Source organism: Panicum hallii, chromosome 2 (genome assembly GCF_002211085.1).
Source record: "Panicum hallii strain FIL2 chromosome 2, PHallii_v3.1, whole genome shotgun sequence".
NCBI classification, from domain to species: Eukaryota; Viridiplantae; Streptophyta; class Magnoliopsida; order Poales; family Poaceae; genus Panicum; species Panicum hallii.
The window spans coordinates 47,347,018-47,367,240 of NC_038043.1; the positions used below are offsets into that span (position 1 = coordinate 47,347,018).

The 20,223-nt window shown below is 50.1% G+C and overlaps 5 protein-coding genes across 8 annotated transcripts; 2 read left to right on the forward strand and 3 right to left on the reverse strand.

Annotated features, from left to right (window-relative positions):
• The first annotated feature begins 1,726 nt into the window (after positions 1–1,726).
• Positions 1,727–6,025, forward strand: LOC112881381 (PTI1-like tyrosine-protein kinase 3). Of its 3 annotated transcripts, XM_025946037.1 has the most exons (9): positions 1,727–1,877; positions 2,751–2,874; positions 3,421–3,656; positions 3,780–3,906; positions 4,083–4,356; positions 4,450–4,582; positions 5,232–5,318; positions 5,446–5,645; positions 5,748–6,025. In XM_025946037.1, the coding sequence occupies exons 2-8, from the start codon at positions 2,787–2,789 to the stop codon at positions 5,596–5,598; spliced, it is 1,098 nt and encodes a 365-aa protein (XP_025801822.1). In that variant the 5' UTR covers positions 1,727–1,877; positions 2,751–2,786; the 3' UTR covers positions 5,599–5,645; positions 5,748–6,025. The 3 variants fall into 3 exon arrangements, with proteins under 3 accessions (XP_025801822.1, XP_025801821.1, XP_025801823.1); XM_025946036.1 differs by having other exon boundaries at positions 5,446–6,025; XM_025946038.1 differs by having other exon boundaries at positions 2,759–2,874; positions 5,446–6,025.
• A 6,541-nt stretch (positions 6,026–12,566) lies between these two features.
• On the reverse strand, positions 12,567–15,396 carry LOC112880698 (receptor-like protein EIX2). Its single transcript, XM_025945439.1, has 2 exons — positions 15,282–15,396; positions 12,567–13,644 (listed from the first exon to the last, which is right to left on the reverse strand). Exon 2 carries the CDS (start codon positions 13,605–13,607, stop codon positions 12,708–12,710), a length of 900 nt encoding a protein of 299 aa, XP_025801224.1. The 5' UTR covers positions 13,608–13,644; positions 15,282–15,396; the 3' UTR covers positions 12,567–12,707.
• On the reverse strand, positions 13,588–14,707 carry LOC112880699 (receptor-like protein EIX2). The gene has a single exon (XM_025945440.1). It carries the CDS (start codon positions 14,569–14,571, stop codon positions 13,723–13,725), a length of 849 nt encoding a protein of 282 aa, XP_025801225.1. The 5' UTR covers positions 14,572–14,707; the 3' UTR covers positions 13,588–13,722.
• LOC112880697 (receptor-like protein EIX1) lies at positions 14,595–15,652 on the reverse strand. The gene has a single exon (XM_025945438.1). It carries the CDS (start codon positions 15,640–15,642, stop codon positions 14,710–14,712), a length of 933 nt encoding a protein of 310 aa, XP_025801223.1. The 5' UTR covers positions 15,643–15,652; the 3' UTR covers positions 14,595–14,709.
• Positions 15,653–17,242: 1,590 nt separating this feature from the next.
• On the forward strand, positions 17,243–20,106 carry LOC112880695 (U11/U12 small nuclear ribonucleoprotein 35 kDa protein). Of its 2 annotated transcripts, none has more exons than XM_025945434.1 (8): positions 17,243–17,496; positions 17,588–17,685; positions 17,813–17,864; positions 18,193–18,263; positions 18,369–18,459; positions 18,699–18,774; positions 18,894–18,981; positions 19,498–20,106. In XM_025945434.1, the coding sequence occupies exons 1-8, from the start codon at positions 17,358–17,360 to the stop codon at positions 19,987–19,989; spliced, it is 1,107 nt and encodes a 368-aa protein (XP_025801219.1). In that variant the 5' UTR covers positions 17,243–17,357; the 3' UTR covers positions 19,990–20,106. The 2 variants fall into 2 exon arrangements, with proteins under 2 accessions (XP_025801219.1, XP_025801220.1); XM_025945435.1 differs by having other exon boundaries at positions 18,422–18,459; positions 18,688–18,774.
• The last annotated feature ends 117 nt before the right edge of the window (positions 20,107–20,223 follow it).

The window sequence follows — 20,223 nt, forward strand, 5'->3', positions numbered from 1 at the left end:
CGCCGTCCGGCCCCGCCCTGCCTCGCCTCCGTCCGCTTAGGACTCCGTCTGACCCACGCCGCCCTAGGCACCAGCACACCGCTCGGGCACGGGCTCCTCCTCCACGGCAACACCGGCGACACAGGCTCGAGCCGTCCCTCCCCGGCGCGCCAGCGGGCCGACCGGCCACCGGGCCCACTCCCCCGGCAGCAAGGTAATTTTCTTAAAATAAGTTTAGTCATTATTTAGTTTATCTAATTTAGTTATTTTATTAGGTAATGTAGCTACCTAGTTTTTAGTTAGGGAGGTAATTTAGGTATTTTTTTGTTAAATTAGTTTAGGTAATTTAGTTATTTAATTTTATTTGTTTAGTTAGGTAATTTAAGTTAGAAAATTGCTTCATATCGTTATTAATTGTAGGTAGAAAATTTAGTTAGTTAGATTATTAGATTTTTATATAGTTAGGTATGCAGTCAGAAAATTTAGTTTGTTTAGTTGTTTCCGGAAGCAATGTATGAGTTTCTAGAGTAAGAGTGATTTTATCAAGGATGCACCTCTCAGAGGATACGATAATCGCAATGAAGATTGGTCAAAATTTATGCACGGTGAGGACTGCTTAGTGCAGATGTGCGCCGAGGGGGTCGATGGAGGTCGATGGTGTTTTAGAGATGTCCTCACATGCTAGTTCAAGTGTTGTGCATGTTCAACTATGTACTGTAGTCTTTAATTCCATTACGTTAAAGTGCTTAATTAGATTTGCAATATTGAAATAAATATTATGACCACAATGAATGAAATAACAACATACTAGTATGCTGGAATACGCAATAAACGATAACATAATGAGTAGTCGACTACACGAGAACACACTAAAACAACATCAAATCCATCACACGACAACATATAAAATAAACCTGACCATTACAAGACAACATATAAAATAACCTGAGTACATGAGAACACATTGAAACAACATCATCAAATCCATTACATGACAACACAGGAATTACTGCAAGACTACTGGGTGCAACGAGACCACTTCCCCTGCCTGAATGCATCCGGATTCTCCTCAATTGCTTCTTTCGCACAGCGAACTCGCTCTAGCTTCTCCTCCCTCTCCTCCCTGCGTTCGGTAGCAAAACGAGTGAAGGCTATTACTGTCATCACCCTTGGTTTACTTAGATTTACTACGCCTTGGCATCCTACAGTTGCATAATACATAAATTAACTAAACCCTAAATCCTAAGCGGTGAAGTATCTAAAGTTCAATTATACACATAATATAGACCAAATCAATGCGAAAAAGGGACGAAGGGAGAGATTATACCTTGCTCTCCCAGATATATGAATCAAATCAAAGTTTTCGAGGTTGAGTATGTTGATTTCTGAGAAGAGAAAAACCAAGACCAAGTTAGAATAAACGGAAGAAACTTCGGAAAGAAGAAAGAGGGCGTGGGTTCAGGAAGCATGGTCGGTGCCATAGTCTATGGTGCTGATCTTGCTGCCACGTCGTCGCCACCTCATTGACCGGTCAGCACGTGGGCGGCACTCGGCGCCATGAGCCTTAGCACCGAAACATGTTACCTTGGCGCTATGAATCGTGGCGCCGACACCAGGATCTAAATACGGGAATATGTTCTTCAGGGATCTAAACGTAAATTTCTTAAAAAAAGGCCCAAAATGCAAAAAAAAGACGGCCAAAATGAAAAAAAAAGACGGCAGGGGCGCTGCAACCAACCCCCACCACCCCGCACGAGATCATTTCGCCAGCTCATACGCCACCGCCCCCCACCTCTCTCCGCTCCGCTCCCGCGTCTCCACCTCCACCTCCTCGTCGTCCTCTTCGCCCCGCCTCTCGCCGCACCCGGGGGATCGAGCCCGCCGTCGACCCGTCTCAGGTGAGCCCCCTCTGCTCTCTCTCGTTCCCTTCGTCTCCCTGGGTGGGGACGTGGGGTTGTTCCGCTGGGGAGTTGGCTGTGGCGGTGGCGCGACGGTCTGCCCTGGCCGGCTGTAGCGCTCGGTAGGTTTTGTCGCGCGGCCCCGCCGTGCTGGTCTCCGCGTCGGGTGGTGGCGGGGTGGAGGCCCGGCCGGCGCGGCGGGGCTGAAGATGTTCTCCGATGCGGTGCCTCGAGGGTCCGGATGGCTCAATTCCGACCCGATTCGGCTTGCGCGCGTCGCTAGGTTCGCGGCTCGAGTTCGGGACGGGCGGCCGCGCGGGGCGCGCTGTGGGATGGCGCGCGCGGGGGGTTTGGCGGTAAAGTCTGGTGCGGGAGCTGTGTTTGTGGCGATTTGCGTTTCCGTGTTGCTGCTGTCGTTTGCCAACGATAGATATTTGAAAAATATGATGTAAGCATTCTGACTTATGAATGCCACCATACAATGCATGTGGTTGTCCACCATACAATGTATGTGGTTGTACTTGGGTATCTCTAGTTTTGCTTCGTTAGGCCACCTTGTACATGGATCTGCTTATTGATCAGGATGTGGAAATATACTTTTAACAGTTCATTACGGTTGTGTGATCACCTTGAATAAGGGTATTAATGATTGAACACATCGAAAATCATTCACTTAAACCAGGAGTGTTTGGTAAAACTGGATGCCAGCCTAGAGCACCCTTGTCCGGTCAGCGGAAGTAAAAGTTGCCTTAGAAGCCTCGTGCAGACGGGCACACTGTTTTTTTCATCTGAATGTTCCCATGTAATTGAAGTGATACTCTTAGTTGAAACTATGTATAGTGGCTAACTTGTTCTCTGTTGTTTATATTGAAGGCATACAGGCAAAGAGAAGTCAACAGGGAGGTCGCTATGCGCCGGTGGTTTTGCTGCACGCAGTTTCATGCGTCATACCGTGAACATGAAAATGAACTCCCCATAAGTCCAGATGAGAAAGAAGGTACTGCCTTCTTCCTTCTGCCCCTTGTTGTCCTTCTTGTGTTAAGTCGTTGACTTCCAAGGTTATCGGTACAGATCCTATGTTCTCAGAGGATTAGAAATGATTTTGAAACTACTGTGGAAACTGAATTTGCCAGATTTGTATATCACTGTCTTGGATTCTTCAGAAGCATGTTGGATATTTTCAGTAAATTTTGTGTCAACATTTCCTTCATGTCAAATAGTATCATTTCCTGTGAGGCAAATTTCAGGATGTTGAGTCTGAACTATCATCAACTAGTGTTCTCTGAACAATGAATCTCTAGGAAAATGGATTGCATCCACCTAATCTGACCTTTTTTTTAAAAAAAAAGATAACAAGTATTATTTTCAAAATATGGACCATTATGATCTTTCTGTTTCAATGAAGACATTGATAAGAAACTATATTTATTTCGGCAGTGCTAAAAAAAATGTTGAAAATGGGAATGTGCTTTATCGCTATTCTTTATGCCTGTTGTGCTCGGCTGCTGGGGACTAAAGTTATTTGTCATTACATGGCTATCAGGAAATAGTTTTGCTGCCAATAGTGATCCTATCAAAGCACCACCTCCCATTGAAGTCCCTGAATTATCATTTGAAGAACTGAAAGAAAAGACTGACAATTTTGGATCAAAGGCTTTGATTGGTGAGGGATCATATGGAAGAGTGTATTACGCTATTCTGGACAGTGGAAAACATGTTTCTGTTAAAAAGCTTGATGCTTCAACAGACCCTGAACTTGATAATGAGTTTCTGACACAGGTTTGGTTAATGGTTCTATAGTTATGTGCACGCATTACCAGTTATTATATTCCGTACCGTTTGTTCTATCCGTATTAAGCTTTTATTTATTGACCATATACTGTATCCTCATCTTCTATGTAGGTATCCATTGCCTCAAAGCTAAAACATGATAATTTTGTGGAAATGCTTGGATATTGTGTGGAAGGAAATCAGCGTTTGGTGGCCTATGAATTTGCTACGATGGGTTCTCTACATGATATTTTGCATGGTATGAATGTTACTGTATCACAGTAAATTCGTGTAGGCTCGGCAATATTACTCACATAGTTACTTAAGGTTTTAAGTTGTTCACCTGTTTCATTCATAGCATGCCATTCTCTAAACGATTCATATGCAATAATGCTCTGATCTGTTTTGCTTTCTCTCATTTTTGTCATACAAAAGGAAGAAAGGGTGTACCAGGTGCACAACCTGGCCCAGCACTTGACTGGATGCAGAGGGTTAAGATTGCTATAGATGCTGCTAAAGGGCTTGAGTATCTTCATGAAAAGGTGCAGCCTTCGATAGTCCACCGGGATATACGGTCTAGCAATGTTCTTCTGTTTGAGGACTACAAAGCGAAAATTGCAGATTTCAATCTTTCAAATCAGTCTCCAGATATGGCTGCTCGTTTGCATTCTACTCGTGTCCTTGGAACCTTTGGCTACCATGCTCCCGAGTAATTATTCAACTCAAATTCTTAACCATCATTTTGGCTTCTCGATTAACTATACCAAACAATCTACTAAATTTATCTTTGTTAACAATGCAGGTATGCCATGACAGGCCAGCTAACTCAGAAAAGTGATGTATATAGCTTTGGAGTTGTTCTTTTAGAACTTCTAACAGGAAGGAAACCAGTAGATCATACGATGCCTAGAGGTCAGCAGAGTCTGGTTACATGGGTAAGCATTTAATTCAGTTCCTAATAAGCCTACTATTCAACTTAAGAATTGTTGCAAACTACAGCTTGTGGTACAGGGTAGAACTGTTCTGTTGATTAAACGAAAAAGGGAAATATTAGTACACAGAGGAACAACAAGAGTTGGCTCTGATTTGCTAAATTTTTCACAAGATATTTCGAAATCTCAGATTATACTGGTATTTGCACATATCTCTCAGAAACCGGTATTGTTCAACCTTATAGGAAACACCAACAATTCAATGTTTGTTTTGAACTGTCATCAATACTGCTTTTGTCACTCTGCCCTGTACTATGGTCTAAGGGTTATAACAAGCTATTTTTTGGGTGGTCCATAAGCTAGTAGCTGCCCGTCTTGTTTCGCTACTTCATATGGAGATATAACCACCGAACGTTCAAACCTAACTAGATAGTTATTTCTTTATTAATTGGAGTTTTCTTTTGCTACAATTAAGTCAATTTCTTACTGTATTCATGGGAACAGTTTGGTCCAGTTCATGGCAATATCTTTGCATGATCGTAGCATTTCAAAACATTGAATACAAAATTCACATGCTAATTTATTGTCAGCTAAGGAGTATCCAGATTAATGACTACTTTGTTGTATATTTTTTTTTTCAACTTTTATGCAGGCAACACCTAGATTGACTGAGGATACAGTGAAACAATGTGTAGATCCAAGATTAAAGGGAGAGTATCCTCCAAAGGGAGTTGCCAAGGTCTGCCTTTCCTTCTATCCCTTCTCTGTGTGCGTGTTTCAATGTGGTGGTTACTGCAAGTATGAGCAGTAAGCAACATCTTCAGCCAAAATTTATCTCTACAACGGTACTCTTCTATCTATTGCAGCTTGCAGCGGTGGCGGCACTCTGTGTGCAATACGAATCTGAGTTTAGACCCAGCATGAGCATCGTTGTCAAGGCACTCTCTCCCCTTCTCCAACATAAGCCGCAACCGCCACCAGCGGCAGCTCCTGATGCAAAAGCACCTTCAGGTGCCTGACTTTCTCAGTCCGACAAGAATGTAAAGAGATAACCACTTCCTCTTCGGTGCGTTCGCCGGTCTTACAGTACTGCCATGTGCATATGAAGTGACTAGTTCCACACAGATAACGGCATTGTGAACTAATGCATGTCTTCACCTTTACATAGGTTGCTACAAACTTGAGGCTTTTCCTTGTCATTACCGTGTGCTAAGCTGAGTGATGTGCTGCCTTTCGTTGGCCAGGCGAGGTGTGCTTGGTTGGCCAGCGGTCGTGATCACCTAATTACCGTGTTCTGGGTCTATTCTGTAAAATGGGAAGGTTCTAACTTCTCATGCTTTGATTCCTTTTTGTTTGCATTGTCTGATTTTGAGCTGATCCCCTCCTTTGTACAATCAGTCTGTGATTGCGAGGCTTCTGGCGTGCATGCTTATGCGTGAGAATTGAGATGATGCACATTGTTTTCTTTCCTCGGGAATACACAGTAGTGACAGGAGAGCTAGATTGTGATGGATAAGTCTTTGCTGCTGGTCTTTGTGGTCCTTAGCAGCAGTTAGCATCCTGGACTGCAGGCATCTTGGACTGTAGGACAGCAGTTAGTGCCCTCTCTAGGACAGCAGTTAGTGTCCTCTCTAGGACAGCAAGGACAGCAGTTAGACTAGCATTATTGGTCTCGTTGCTGCCCAGCAGCCTGCTGTATATATATGTGGCCACCCCTCCCGTTGGAAGGCATAGCATTGTGAGTGTGAATGGAGAAAAACCCAGAAAACTTCCCCAACTTGAGTGTCATCCTCTCAGCTCAATGAGAGTGAAAATTGAGCTACTAACATCTGGTATCAGAGCCGTACTTTTCTGTAGGTTCGATATCTCTTGCTCCTCCCCTTCCGAAGCCGCTGTAGCAGCCCAGCCACCACCAGCAGCTAGTGCAGCAGCAGCAGCTGCAGCTGCACCAGCCGCTGCAGCAGCAGCAGCAGCTCCGGCTGCCTCTTCTTCCCCGTTCCCTTCCCCTTCTCCACGCAGCAGCCCCTTGGAGGCACGCCATGTCCGACGCACCGTCTCAGCGCTCGGTCGCCTCGAGCGCACGGCGCCAGCAAGTCGCCGAGCTCGCCGTGGTAGAGGAGCGCAGCCGAGCGACGGCTCAAGCCGCTGCAGCAGCGGCGAGGGCGGCCAGGCTGGCTGAAGCGGAGCTGGCAGCTGCCCGGGCGGAGGTGGAAGCAGCGGAGGCGGAGGATACAGCGCGTGCGGCGGAGGTCGAGGTTGAGACCTTGCGCGGCAGCCTCAGCGGCTCCATCGCCGGCGACACCACCGCCGACGGGGATCTTGAGGGGTTGGCAACGGAGAGGGCGCGGCAGCGGACCGCGCGGTGGGCAACAGCCCACCCCCACGGCGGCGGCCCGGAGGCCGGCGCGTCCGCCGGCGGTCAGGGGGCCGCGCGCCTGGCGGCGGAGGCGTCGCCTCTGGTGGCGGTGCTCCTGGCTGGGGTGCGCGCGGCGGCGCCCCCGGCTACCACGGCCTCCAGGCGGTGGTCAGGGACGTCGGTCCCGGCGGTGGGTGGCCCACCCTCACCAAGACCAACTACGTCGAGTGGGCCGCGGTTATGGAGGTGAAGCTCCAGGTGCGACATATGTGGGAGGCAGTCCGGTACGGCGATGTCGACTACGATGCGGATCGATGGGCGCTGGATGCTCTCATCGCAGCAGCCCCACCCGAGATGCAGTTCACGCTTTCCAAGAAGCGAACTGCCAAGGAGGCCTGGGACTCCATCGCTGCGGCACGTATCGGCAGCGACCGCTCCCGCAAGACCACTCTCCAGGCACTTCGCAAGGAGTGGGAGAACCTGGCCTTCAAGCCAGGTGAGGATGTTGATGACTTCGCCCTTCGTCTCAACACTCTGCTGCAGAAGGTGGTGCAGTTCGGCGACGACACCTACGACGAGGAGAGAGCCGTCGAGAAGCTCTTCCGCTGCGTCCCCGAGAGGTACAGGCAGACCGCTCGCTCAATCGAGTCTCTGCTGGACCTCTCCACCATGACGATCGAGGAGGCGATAGGTCGCCTCAAGGTCGTCGACAGCGACGAGCCACAGCCTCCCTCGAGAGGCATCTCCATCGGTGGGAAGCTCCACCTCACTCAGGAGCAGTGGGAGGCTCGGCGCGGTGACAGGAGGAGGGGGGACCCCTCTCCCTCGACTGGTGGCCGCAAGCGCGGCAAGCCGCGAAAGGGGCGCGGAGGTGCCCAAGCCGGGGCACGAGGGCGCACCGAGGGTGGCGCTCGCGGAGATGCTCAAGGCGGCGCCGCTGACAGGCCTAAGGCGGCACGAGACGACGCCTGCCACAACTGTGGCAGGCCCGGCCACTGGGCCAGGGACTGCCCGCAGCGGAGGCGTGGGGTCCAAGCCCACGTCGCGGAGGCCCAGCCGAATGACGAGCCGGCACTGTTCCTACTCCACGGGGACATGGGGCCGCATCCGGCAGCACCGCCTGCCACCGCTCTACTCCACCTCGACGAGCCGCGTGCCCGAGTCCTCCTCGGCGACAGCTCTGACGACGACAGGGTCGATGGCTGGTACCTCGACTCCGGCGCCACGCACCACATGACCGGGCGGCGGGAGTTCTTCTCCGACCTGGACGTCGACGTAGGTGGCTCCGTCAGGTTCGGGGACTCCTCCGCTGTGGAGATCAAGGGCGTGGGCTCCGTGATCCTCACCGCCAAGTCCGGAGAGCACCGGATGCTCACCGGAGTCTACTACATCCCGGCGCTGCGAAACTCCATCATCAGCCTTGGGCAGCTCGATGAGAGCGGCTCCCGCGTGGTGATCGACAGCGGGGTCCTTCGCATCTGGGACCACCGTCGCCGGCTTCTCGCCAGGGTGGTTCGAGGGAAGAATCGCCTCTACATCCTCCATGTCAGGGTGGCCCAGCCTCTTTGTCTTGCAGCTCACAGGGACGACGAGGCATGGCAGTGGCACGAGCGCTTTGGGCACCTCCACTTTGAGGCCCTGAAGCGGCTCGGCGCCAAGGAGATGGTGCGAGGCCTCCCGTGCCTCGACCACGTGGAGCACCTCTGCGACGTCTGCGTGCTGACGAAACAGAGGCGGCACTCCTTCCCCCAGCAGGCGAGCTTCCGAGCCAAGGAGCAGCTCGAGCTCGTACACGGGGACTTGTGTGGCCCGGTGACACCGGTCACACCAGGAGGACGGCGCTACTTCCTGCTGCTCGTCGACGACCTCTCCCGCTTCATGTGGGTGATGATCCTCGGCAGCAAGGGAGAGGCTGCGGACGCCATCAGGTGTGCTCAGGCTGCTGCGGAGACGGAGAGCGGCCGCAAGTTGCGCGTGCTGCGCACCGACAACGGCGGTGAGTTCACGGCGGCAGAGTTCACGGCGTACTACGCGGATGAGGGCATCCAGCGCCACTACTCCGCGCCGTACAGCCCGCAGCAGAATGGCGTCGTCGAGCGGCGCAACCAGACGGTGGTGGGGATGGCCCAGGCCCTCCTCAAGCAGAGGGGCATGCCGGCCGTCTTCTGGGGAGAGGCGGTGGTGACGGCCGTCTACATCCTCAACCGCTCGCCCACCAAGGCACTCGACGGCATGACGCCGTATGAGGCTTGGCATGGGCGTAAGCCGGCGGTCTCCCACCTGCGGGTCTTCGGCTGCCTCACGTTCGCCAAGGAGCTTGGCCCCATCGGCAAGCTCGACGACAGGAGCACTCCGGAGTGTTCATCGGCTACGCGGAGGGTTCGAAAGCCTACCGCATTCTCAACCCGGAGACACAGCGTGTGCGCACGGCGCGCGACGTTGTGTTCGACGAAGGGCGAGGATGGGCGTGGGACAAGGCGGTGGACGACGGCTCGGCTCCGACGTACGACGACTTCACCGTCAAGTACGTCCACTTCGAGGGAGCTGGGGGAGTAGACAGCTCTTCTTCGCCGAGCGTGCCTACCCCGGTCCCCGAGCCTCCACCGACTCCGGCGCCCGCCACACCGGCGGCACCACGCCCTTCAGCTACGACTCCGGCTGCGCCGAGTTCCTCGGCTGCACCACCACAGCCGGCGACGCCGCGATCTCCAGTACCGATAGCCACTCCTTCGGGCCCGTCTACTTCGACACCTGCTCGTGCTGAGCACAGTCCGGTGGAGTTCGCTACTCCGCTCTCTCACGACGAGGAGCGCGTCGACGCGTATCATGACGGCGAGCCGTTGCGGTATCGTACGATGGAGGACCTTCTCGGTGATCAGCCGGTGCCGGGACTGGTGCCTCACAACCTGGAGGCACAGTTGCACCTCGCGTGCGACGATGGCGAGCCTCGGTCTTTCGCAGAGGCCGAGGGACACGCGGCATGGCGTGCCACGATGCAGTCGGAGATGGATGCGATTGAGAAGAACCGCACTTGGGAGCTTGCTGATCTCCCTCGCGGTCACCGCGCGATCACCCTTTAAGTGGGTGTTCAAGCTGAAGAGGGATGAGGCCGGCACCGTCGTCAAGCACAAGGCCCGCCTGGTGGCACGAGGTTTCGTGCAGCAGGAGGGCGTCGACTTCGACGATGCCTTCGCTCCCGTAGCACGGATGGAGTCCGTGCGACTCCTCCTTGCGCTAGCTGCCCAGGAGGGCTGGCGTGTCCATCACATGGACGTCAAGTCGGCGTTTCTCAACGGCGACTTGAAGGAGGAGGTCTACGTGCACCAGCCGCCGGGATTTGCGATCCCCGGCAAGGAGGGTAAGGCGCTACGTCTGCGCAAGGCCCTCTATGGCTTGCGGCAGGCCCCGAGGGCGTGGAATGCCAAGCTGGATTCCACACTCAAGGGGATGGGCTTCGAGCAAAGCCCGCACGAGGCGGCCATCTACCGGCGGGGCAAAGGAGGCAATGCCCTGCTGGTGGGTGTCTACGTTGACGACTTGGTGATCACCGGCACCAAGAATGCGGAGGTGGCGGCGTTCAAGGAGGAGATGAAGGCCACCTTCCAGATGAGCGACCTGGGGCCTCTCTCCTTCTACCTGGGGATCGAGGTGCACCAGGACGACTCCGGGATCACACTTCGACAGACCGCCTACGCTAAGCGCGTCGTCGAGCTCGCTGGGCTCATCGACTGCAACCCAGCTCTTACTCCGATGGAGGAAAGGCTGAAGCTGAGCCGTGACAGCACGGCGGAGGAGGTAGACGCTACTCAGTACCGGCGTCTTGTGGGGAGCCTCCGCTACCTCGCCCACACACGGCCGGACTTGGCGTTCTCCGTCGGCTACGTCAGTCGGTTCATGCAGCGACCGACGACGGAGCACCAGCAGGCCGTGAAGAGGATCATTCGCTATGTTGCGGGGACTCTCGACCATGGTCTCCACTACCCGAGGTGCCCTGGAGCGGCACACTTCGTCGGGTACAGCGACAGCGACCACGCCGGCGACATCGACACCAGCAAGAGCACGAGCGGGATCCTCTTCCTCCTCGGCAAGTGCCTCGTGAGCTGGCAGTCGGTCAAGCAGCAGGTGGTGGCCTTGTCCAGCTGCGAGGCCGAGTACATAGCGGCCTCCACCGCGTCGACTCAGGCGCTCTGGCTCGCTCGACTGCTTGGTGATCTACTCGGCAGAGACACTGGAGCAGTGGAGCTCAGGGTGGACAGCAAGTCCGCTCTGGCCTTGGCGAAGAACCCCGTTTTTCCACGAACGGAGCAAGCACATCCGGGTGAGGTATCACTTCATCCGAGGTTGCTTGGAGGAAGGAAGCATCAAGGCGAGCTACATCAACACCAAGGATCAGCTTGCGGATCTGCTCACCAAGCCCCTTGAGAGGATCAAGTTCCTTGAGCTTTGCTCTAGGACTGGGATGGTCCAATCTTCCTACAAGATGGCCCAATCTTCCCACAAGACGACGCACAAGACTTAGGGGGAGAATGATGGATAAGTCCTTGCTGCTGGTCTTTGTGGTCCTTAGCAGCAGTTAGCATCTTGTAGTCCTTAGCATCTTGGACTGCAGGCATCTTGGACTGTAGGACAACAGTTAGTGTCCTCTCTAGGACAGCAGTTAGACTAGTGTTAGACTAGCATTATTGGCCTCGTTGCTGCCCAGCAGCCTGCTGTATATATATGTGGCCACTCCTCCCGTTGGAAGGTATGACATTGTGAGTGTGAATGAAGAAAAATCCAGAAAACTTCCCCAACTTGAGTGTCATCCTCTCAGCTCAATGAGAGTGAAAATTGAGCTACTAACAGATTGTGCACTCTGTTGTCCGCTGGATCATCTATCTGTCCAAGTGAAGGAACCGTTAAAGATGTACGTACTCTGACAAATGTGCTGGTCATAGTTTACCAAACAACGTACATCAGCTACGAGGCAGTATGCAAGTTTCAATCGATCGGCTGTCCCTGGCTTTTGTGCTTCTAGAGCTAGATTAGTCGATCGAGCCAGGGGCTCGTGCTCGTGTCCTCGTGAGCCGCGACTTTAGGCGCCTGGATCTGGCTCAGAGCCAGGGATCACCCGGGCGGGTCGGGGCGCTCCTCGACCTCCGGTCGGCTGCTGGCCGGAGCGCGACTCGCTCAACCGTTGGCCGCTTCTCGCGCCCGACCGTCGACGACCTCTGAAGATGCGATGTCTCGCTGCAACATTCTTCGCTGAAACATTCTGTTTTTTTGTTACACATGGTGTGTAAAATTGTAATGGTGATCGAGGGGATATCATCACGATTGTAGTTTATAGCCGTGGCTGAGGTTATACCAACGCTTCCTGATACAAAATCAGAATACACGGCAACTTCTTTTGGGAGAGGACGGATCTGCATCCCTAGTCTGCAAGGCGCTTGGGCAACGTGCCCAGAGGGTTCGGAGAGGATTATTGATAAGTATGTCAAGTGACCAAGCCCTTGCCCGTCCCTGCTGAAGCGTTGAAGTGAGCTCTTGAGGTGTCAAAATGTATAGCCCTTCTACAACACGGACTTCAATTACAGGATCATAAAAACATCACAAGCAAACAGGGGCAGTTTATTATTTATGCGAGGAAAATATCAAGTGGGCACGTAGATATTCATAAGCTACATTACACAGACAATGTGACTCGCACACAGATGCCACTCGACCATACATAAGTTCTGTAGTGACTAGTATACCCATGGTAGCCTATACAATACATAACGATGATCAACTTCAAATACCACATTTCCTCTTCCAGATGGCGAATCTTACTACCACAGTCACATAAATCTTGTCATAGAGCTCATCAACAAAAACGAAATAGGCAACCCTCCAACTCTTTTTGAACAGCATCAAACAAAAGACCACCCAAAGGTTGAGGACAAACCCTATAATCACTGCAAGGTTAAGGGATATATCCCCCAAATCATGATGATTTCCATGCGTGTCTTGGCTTGACGAGTTTCCAGGACAGCTCCAAGTTAAGGGAGGGCCACATAGACCAATATTTCCCATGTAGACAGATGCATTAAAGGTCTCAATCTGGTTTCCTGCTGGAATCTTTCCGGACAGATCGTTGTATGAGAGGTTCATGCTGCTTAAAGAGGTAAGAGCTGACATACTGGAAGGGATTTCGCCTGACAGCCCGTTGTGTGAGAGATCAAGAGATTCCAGTGCTTTAAGCTGACCAATACTCACAGGGATCTCCCCACTTAACTGGTTCCAAGACAGGTTAAAACCTTTCAGTGCAATAAGAGCACCAATGTCTTGAGGGATCTCTCCAGTTAAGTTATTACATGACAAATCGAGAAACACCATATAGCTGAGCTGACTAGAAAATCCAAGTTGTTGCCCTTTGGTAAGAACCGATACACTTTCTCTGAAACTAATAATAGCATACATGTAATTATACAACTGAGGTCCCGGAGGACCAGCTATGCTTCTGTAAAGAATTTCACTGTATCCAGAATTACGAGCCATTGCACTCAAGTTAACTATTGAGTGAGGTATGCTTCCAGAAAACTTGTTGTATGCGAGGTCTAGAAACTGCAGTTCTTTACTCATTGCAAGCTCACTGGGAATGTGTCCATAAAACCTATTTGACCGCAGACGCAACAGTGCTAAGATTGGCATCTTCTCCCATATCCACACTGGTAGCTTCCCAGAGAATCTGTTGTAGGAAAGATCAACAAAGCTTACGTACGGAAAATTTCTAAAAACTGAAGGGAACTCTCCTGAGAGATTGTTGTTATTTAGGTTTACTGTAACCAAATAATGCATGTATGGGTAAGAATCTTCTTGGCAATTTGGAACTTCTCCAGTCAGCATGTTTGCAGATAGGTCTAATACTTGCAATTTTTCTAATGAGCACAGCCAAGAATGGAATAGTGCCTGATATGGAATTGTTGTAGAGAAGCAGGCCTGTTAACTGCGGGGCTTCTAAATCTGATGGTAGTGTTCCTGACAATGAGTTGCTGGAGATGTCTATGTAGCTTATATTTCTTGAAAATTTTGGAATCGTGCCACTAAATCTGTTATTCGATAATAACAAGGTATTTGCTGCCATAAATTCCGACGTTGCTGGTAGTGTGCCAGATATCTGATTATACCTCAAATCCAAGAAGTCTGCTCTTGAAAACACAACCCAAAACCAATCCGGGATTGCATTTATGCTTGAATTTGCCATGCTAAGGAGCTTAATGCTTGTTTGTGATTTAAGCCATGATGGAAATTCCGGTCCTAGCTGCATAGATTCTAAGAGAACAGTCTGCAGCTTGAATGGTGGAATCCAGTCTGGTCTGATTTTTATTTGAAGGAGCGTAGAGCCCAACCCTAAAAACTCTAGGTCTGCAAGGCTATTTAAATGATCTTCATTGACAATACCACTTATTTTACTCCCACGAAGTTCCAAAATAAACAATTTTCTCAGTGCCCATACCCATGATGGTATTTTTCCTGTAAGCTTATTGCCTGACAGAACCAAGTAGGTCAGGTTGCTCAGCGTCCCCAATTGATTTGGGAGCTCCCCACTAATATTGTTGAGAGACAAATCTAACATTTGCAGCTTGTTCCAACGACAGTTTGGTAGCCTTTCCATTAGTTCTGTGATATCCCCTGTAGTATTGCTACTCGCTAGATCTAGAACCGTCAGGTTGCATAGATTTTTGAAACAGTATCATGGTTGACATGAGATTATTTTGTTGGAAGGAAACTTTTTCTAGTGATGCCATTTTCCCTACCTCGTTGGGAATCGGACCATAGAAGTAACAAAATTGGAGGTTAAGAACAGTGAGGCTGGTTGCGTTCCAAAACCAGTTTGGAGCAATAGTAGTGTCAAAGCTATTATGTGAGATGTCGAGTACATCGAGTGCCGTGAGACCGTGAGATTAAACTGACGAAGGGAAGGAACTGTATTTCTGAGTCCACTGTCTCTTAGGTTAAGATTTTTCAAAGTAGGAAGCCTGTTAATTTCATGAACCCAATCCACAGCAGCTGTAAGGTTTACAAAGCTCATGTCGAGGTGCTTCAATGAGGATAGTTGTGACAGCCATGCAAGATCGACTGAGAAGGGTAAGTTGTATCTAGGGTTGTAAAAGTACCAGCATTTGAGATCAAGGTAGATGAGCTTGGTGAGATTCCCAAGTTGTGGGGGTATCCTTCCATAGAGATAGGTGTATGAAAGGTTGAGATACCTAAGACTCGACATGGAACCAAGAAACTCTGGTATTTGCACCCCATAGAAGTAGTTGTCACTCAAATCCAGATACCTCAGTTGTTGTAAATTGACTAAAGAGTAGCTTATCTCACCTCCGATTTTTTCTGAATTCATGCCCCTAAGATTGAGCTTGACAACATGGCCTGTTTTTGCGCTGCACCTAACTCCCTTCCATCTGCAACAGTCTTCACCTTGCCATGACGATAGGTAATTATTGGGGTCCAAGAGGCTTGCCTTGACGGATAGAAGTGCAGCCCTCTCGTCTGCGATGCAGCTCCAGTTCAGTGGTGATGAATCGACAGAGGTTGCGGCTGGTGTTGAAGAGAGGAGAAGGCACAGCACTATTAGAGTTTCTTGAACAAGGAACCTGTACTCGGCCATCGAAGTCTGTGGGTTTTCGATCGATGGGAAAATGATTGGGGGTGTAATCTGAATGATGGGTATTTGGTTCATGAAGATGCACACTCAATCCTGTTATATAGTGATCTTCGCACTAAAAGAACTGCCCTTCATAAATGGGTGGAAGTCTAGATGCACCGTACCTGTGTGATTTATGTGTGGGGGGGTGGGGGGGGATATCATTTTAATTTTCTGTTATGCTTTTCTTATCTGGTATATCATGTTATACACACGGAAGCACTAAGTGGTCACACTGCCGCTGACTGCAGCCATACCCTATTTGCAAGCTTGTTCAAACATTTATTTTACTGTATACCTGATCTTTTTTCAGAGTACGTTGATTTCAAGGAGAAGCCATGGTTGGTTACAAAGTCTCGCTCCACTGATGTGACCAGCTGACTATGACTAGAGGTGGTAACAGATAGTTCTACTTCGTAATCTAATTTGATCCTAGCAAAAAATTATAAGATAAGAGCCCGATCTTTTTAGATCCGGTCCTTAAATTATCTAAGCTAAAATTTGAAGGTCCTTTTACCACCTCTAACTATGACCGGCGTGGTGATCTGTTCCTCGTTCCACTGTGAAAAGCCCTAGTGATTCGACATAAGTATGTCTTATGCATGGGGGTATTTCCACGAATCAGGACAAACAAAGATGGTAGCAACGTACAGCGCATCGCATGGCCACTGGCCAGTAGCTGTCTAGGATACTTGCAAAATGACCTGGACTTCACTCTAGTCAGTCCTCCACTCGATCCAGGCGGTTCTGTTCCAAGAAAGGGGATCCACTCGGGTTATGTGCAACGCTGTTCACACAAAAATCTGTATATACCTGTAATCTTTGTGGAGTAAGTCAAACAGTGACCTCAGAGAAGTCACCGTTGGCTAGAAAAGTCTAGTCCCATTGACGCAATCTGTACGTCTAAGGCAATCTGTACGAATACAACCGAAGGTCCGAAGCCCCTCTGATGTTCAGCTGCCTGTAGTGACCTGTTCTCTTGTTTCACTGTCAACCCCCACCCCCCCCGATGCGACATAACTGTGTCTTATGCATGGATGTTTTGGACACGGGAGCCTAACACACGGCATGCCCGGTTGTACCGTCGTAGTGACCTGTTCTGTTTTCACTATCCCCCCACCCCCCAAGCCCCCACTGAACTGCCTGATTTGCAGGTGAAGTACGTTGGACCTGCCTTCCAGCGGTCAGTAGCCGTCAAGAACAACTGGAAGATGCCCCAGGGCTGCAGCAGTCAGTCCCCGCCAGGCGATCCTCAGTCCACTCAAGCAGAAAGGTCCGGGGGGCAGTTATCCGCTTTAAACTGGAGAAACAAAATGAAGACTGCTAATGTTGGAAAATTGTTAATATCAGATTTTGTGTGGCTTACTTTGCGAGGTTTCCTTGTTGAAGTGCCTTGTGGAATACAGCACACCATTTCTTTCGCTCGTATTGGTAAAGGATTTAGACGCCATGGAAGAAGTGCCGTTTGTACGTGACGTGATATTATTATTATTATTACAGCCTCCTGCTGTCAGACGCGGACTGGTCAGTCCTCCTGGAAAGAAGCCCAGGCCCAGGGACTGTACGATTTTGGTCAGGCCCAACTCTATCTGTTACGACCCATCACACGCACGGGCCGAGCCGAGGCTAGCCAACCCGCCGCCCGTCCCGCACCCTTCTGGCCTCCTTTTCGTCCTCTCCGTCTCCGGTCCCAGCTCTCCGCCGGCGGCGACTGAAGCGGCAGGAGGGCACCGGCGCTCGCCAGAGGCGAGATGAGCGGCGGGAGCGCGAGGGACGTGTTCTACGCGGATAAGTACCACCCGATCCAGGCCGGCAGCATCGACGGCACGGACGTCGCGCCCCACGACAACGCCGTCCTCCGCGCCCTCATCTGCTCCCAGGCCGGCCTCTGTGCGCGCGCGTCTCCCATCACCTCCCATTCGCCTGCGCCCCCTTGCGCTTCCTCTCTCTTACCTGGGGTTTCCCTCCGGTTCCGTTTCAGACGACCCGTTCGGCGACCCCAAGGCCACCGGCGATCCCTACTGCACGCTCTTCGTCGGCCGCCTCTCGCGCCAGACCGACGACGACACGCTTCGGAAGGTGCGCCCCCTCTGCCTCCCTCGCGCGTTGCAAATGGAACGGTCTAGTCTCTTGTGCTTGTGTGCTGGGTTGTCGTTATCTCATTCGTGGTCGGGGCGGTGGATTCTCCCCCTTGTTGTTTGTGCAGGAGATGAGCAGGTATGGGAGGGTGAAGAGCATGCGGCTGGTGCGTGACATTGGTGAGTGATAGCTTGCTCGTTGTTTTCTACAGCATGGTATCAGTGTTGTAGTGAGCATAGCTTTGTTGCTATTGTTCCAATTGCGGGCACGAATTGTGTGGCTCTAAGAACATAGCGAAGCCTCATACAACTTCCTCATAAGCTTGAGTGCGGGATATTACCTTAAAATATTAAACCAGTAGCATGGATTTGTAATTTTCTAAACAATTTGCTTGCCAGTGATCAGTAGTTACAAATAGCATAATTGGGGGCAACATATTAATATATTACTCTCTGATTTTGGTACTTCACTTTGTAATTTTGTATTGAGCAACTACTTTGTTTGCAGTTACCGGTGCTTCTCGTGGTTATGCATTTGTTGAGTACGAAACTGACAGAGAGATGCGTCGTGCCTATCAGGTATCTGCTACTTATGCATACAGTTCTGTACTCTTGATTTTTACTATATTATGAGTCATCATTATGTCCAAAAGAAAATTATTCATCACTGCCTTTGTCCTTAAGGATGCACACCATTCCATTATTGATGGCACTGAAGTGATTGTAGATTACTACAGGCAACAGCTGATGCCTGGGTGGATACCAAGGAGACTAGGTATGTACCCTGTTCAAGTACTAGGGGTTGCAAATTGGTGGAGCTAAGGGTATCCACTGAGCCTTTTTAGTTCAACCATTAGCGCTAATCACATTTTGGAAACTACTAGTATTAAACTAGAGAGGGCTGGTAGATACCCTTAGACGCACCAATTCACACCCATATCAAATACTGTTTAGATGTTTCTTACTCAGTGCTTTGTGATTATCTTTATGTTACTTCAAACGGCATTTTTGCAGGAGGGGGGCTTGGAGGAAAGAAAGAATCTGGACAGCTTCGGTTTGGAGGCCGAGAGAGGCCATTTCGTGCTCCCTTGTATGATCACGAGATGCCCATTTCTTATGTCCATTATTTTTGCCTACGCAGTTCATGATAATTGATGACAATGTGCTCCAGATTTAAAGTTTTTTGACATATCCTTTTGTCCAAAATAGGCAACCTATTCCTCATGAGTCTTATGACAAACTGAAGAAGCTTGGGATCCCACCGCCACCTGAAGGGCGGTATATGGCACGTTATCAGGTAGCTCACCCTATCTTTAGTTCATCAATTTTACTCTGTAATGCTGAAGGGAAAAGTTCTCGCTATTGCTATGAAGGATATACTAGCACTCTTTCTGATATTTCGCTACAACATCTGTCCTTGCTTTAAAGTGAAAACAAATTGTCAAATTGACACGAAGTGTTATTATAAATTTCCAACCATTTTCCATTGAGAATAGTGGACAGTTAAGAACTTAAAATATTTGGTCAGGAGGAACAAATCAACTATTGCCTGGAAAGATAGATCAGCCAGGGAAAAAAAAACTTATTTTGTATTTCTAGTTGGTCTCAGTTATTCACTCACTGTTGCCATCACTGAACCACATAAGCAATGGCAGATTGGAAAAGTAGCGCCTAACCATGGCAGTGTGTTCATATGCATGACAGAATTTGCTTGATCTGCTGTCCCATCATGCTTGTGGGGGAAGGGACTAGCTACTTCATCTTGCTTATATTGGGGTAAATGAAATAATGTTGCTTACCCCTACGACCACAGGTTCCACCACCACCTAGGCGGAAGAACAGTAATACTGACATGGAAGATTCACCTCCTAGGAGAAGATCCAAGGACAAGGCTGGTGATAGTGCTTACAGAAGCCAAAGAAGTTCTACTGATGATGATGAAACCCCTCGCAGGAGGAAAAGCAGCCATGACGTGCGAGAAGAATCGCAAAGCCGAAGGAGTGGAAGGTCATCCATTACCAGGGAGGACAGCAGTCAAAGGAAGAACACGGGACATGGTGATGGTCATCGTAAGCGGAGACGAAGTCGAGAACCAGGCGAAGTATCTCCTTCGGAGGAGGATGGTAGCTACAAAAGAGAGAGAACTTCAACCGAAGCCGGTCACAGCCCAGATCAGTATACGCAACACCACCGGCATCACAGGGAGGGTACATATGAGAGCAGCCACTCTCTTCACAGAGACCGCCGGCGCCATGGTGACTGGCATCACTCCAAGAGAAGCGAGAGCCGAGATTACAGCCACTAGGTCTCCAGTTGCCTAAGACTGATGTTTCATGATGTAAAATTTGATCTCATAGCTTTCTATGTACCTGTAGGCTATTTTCCTTGGAGGAAATCGAGAAGATATGAATCACTGTGCGCACGTCGAATTTTTCGTTAGAACTTTCGATTTGGGTTCGTTGTCCTTTTCTTTCCTCCTGAAGGGTAGCGAAAGTTATCTGGGCCTTGTTCGCCACGGTGCGCTATGCGGCGCTAGAAT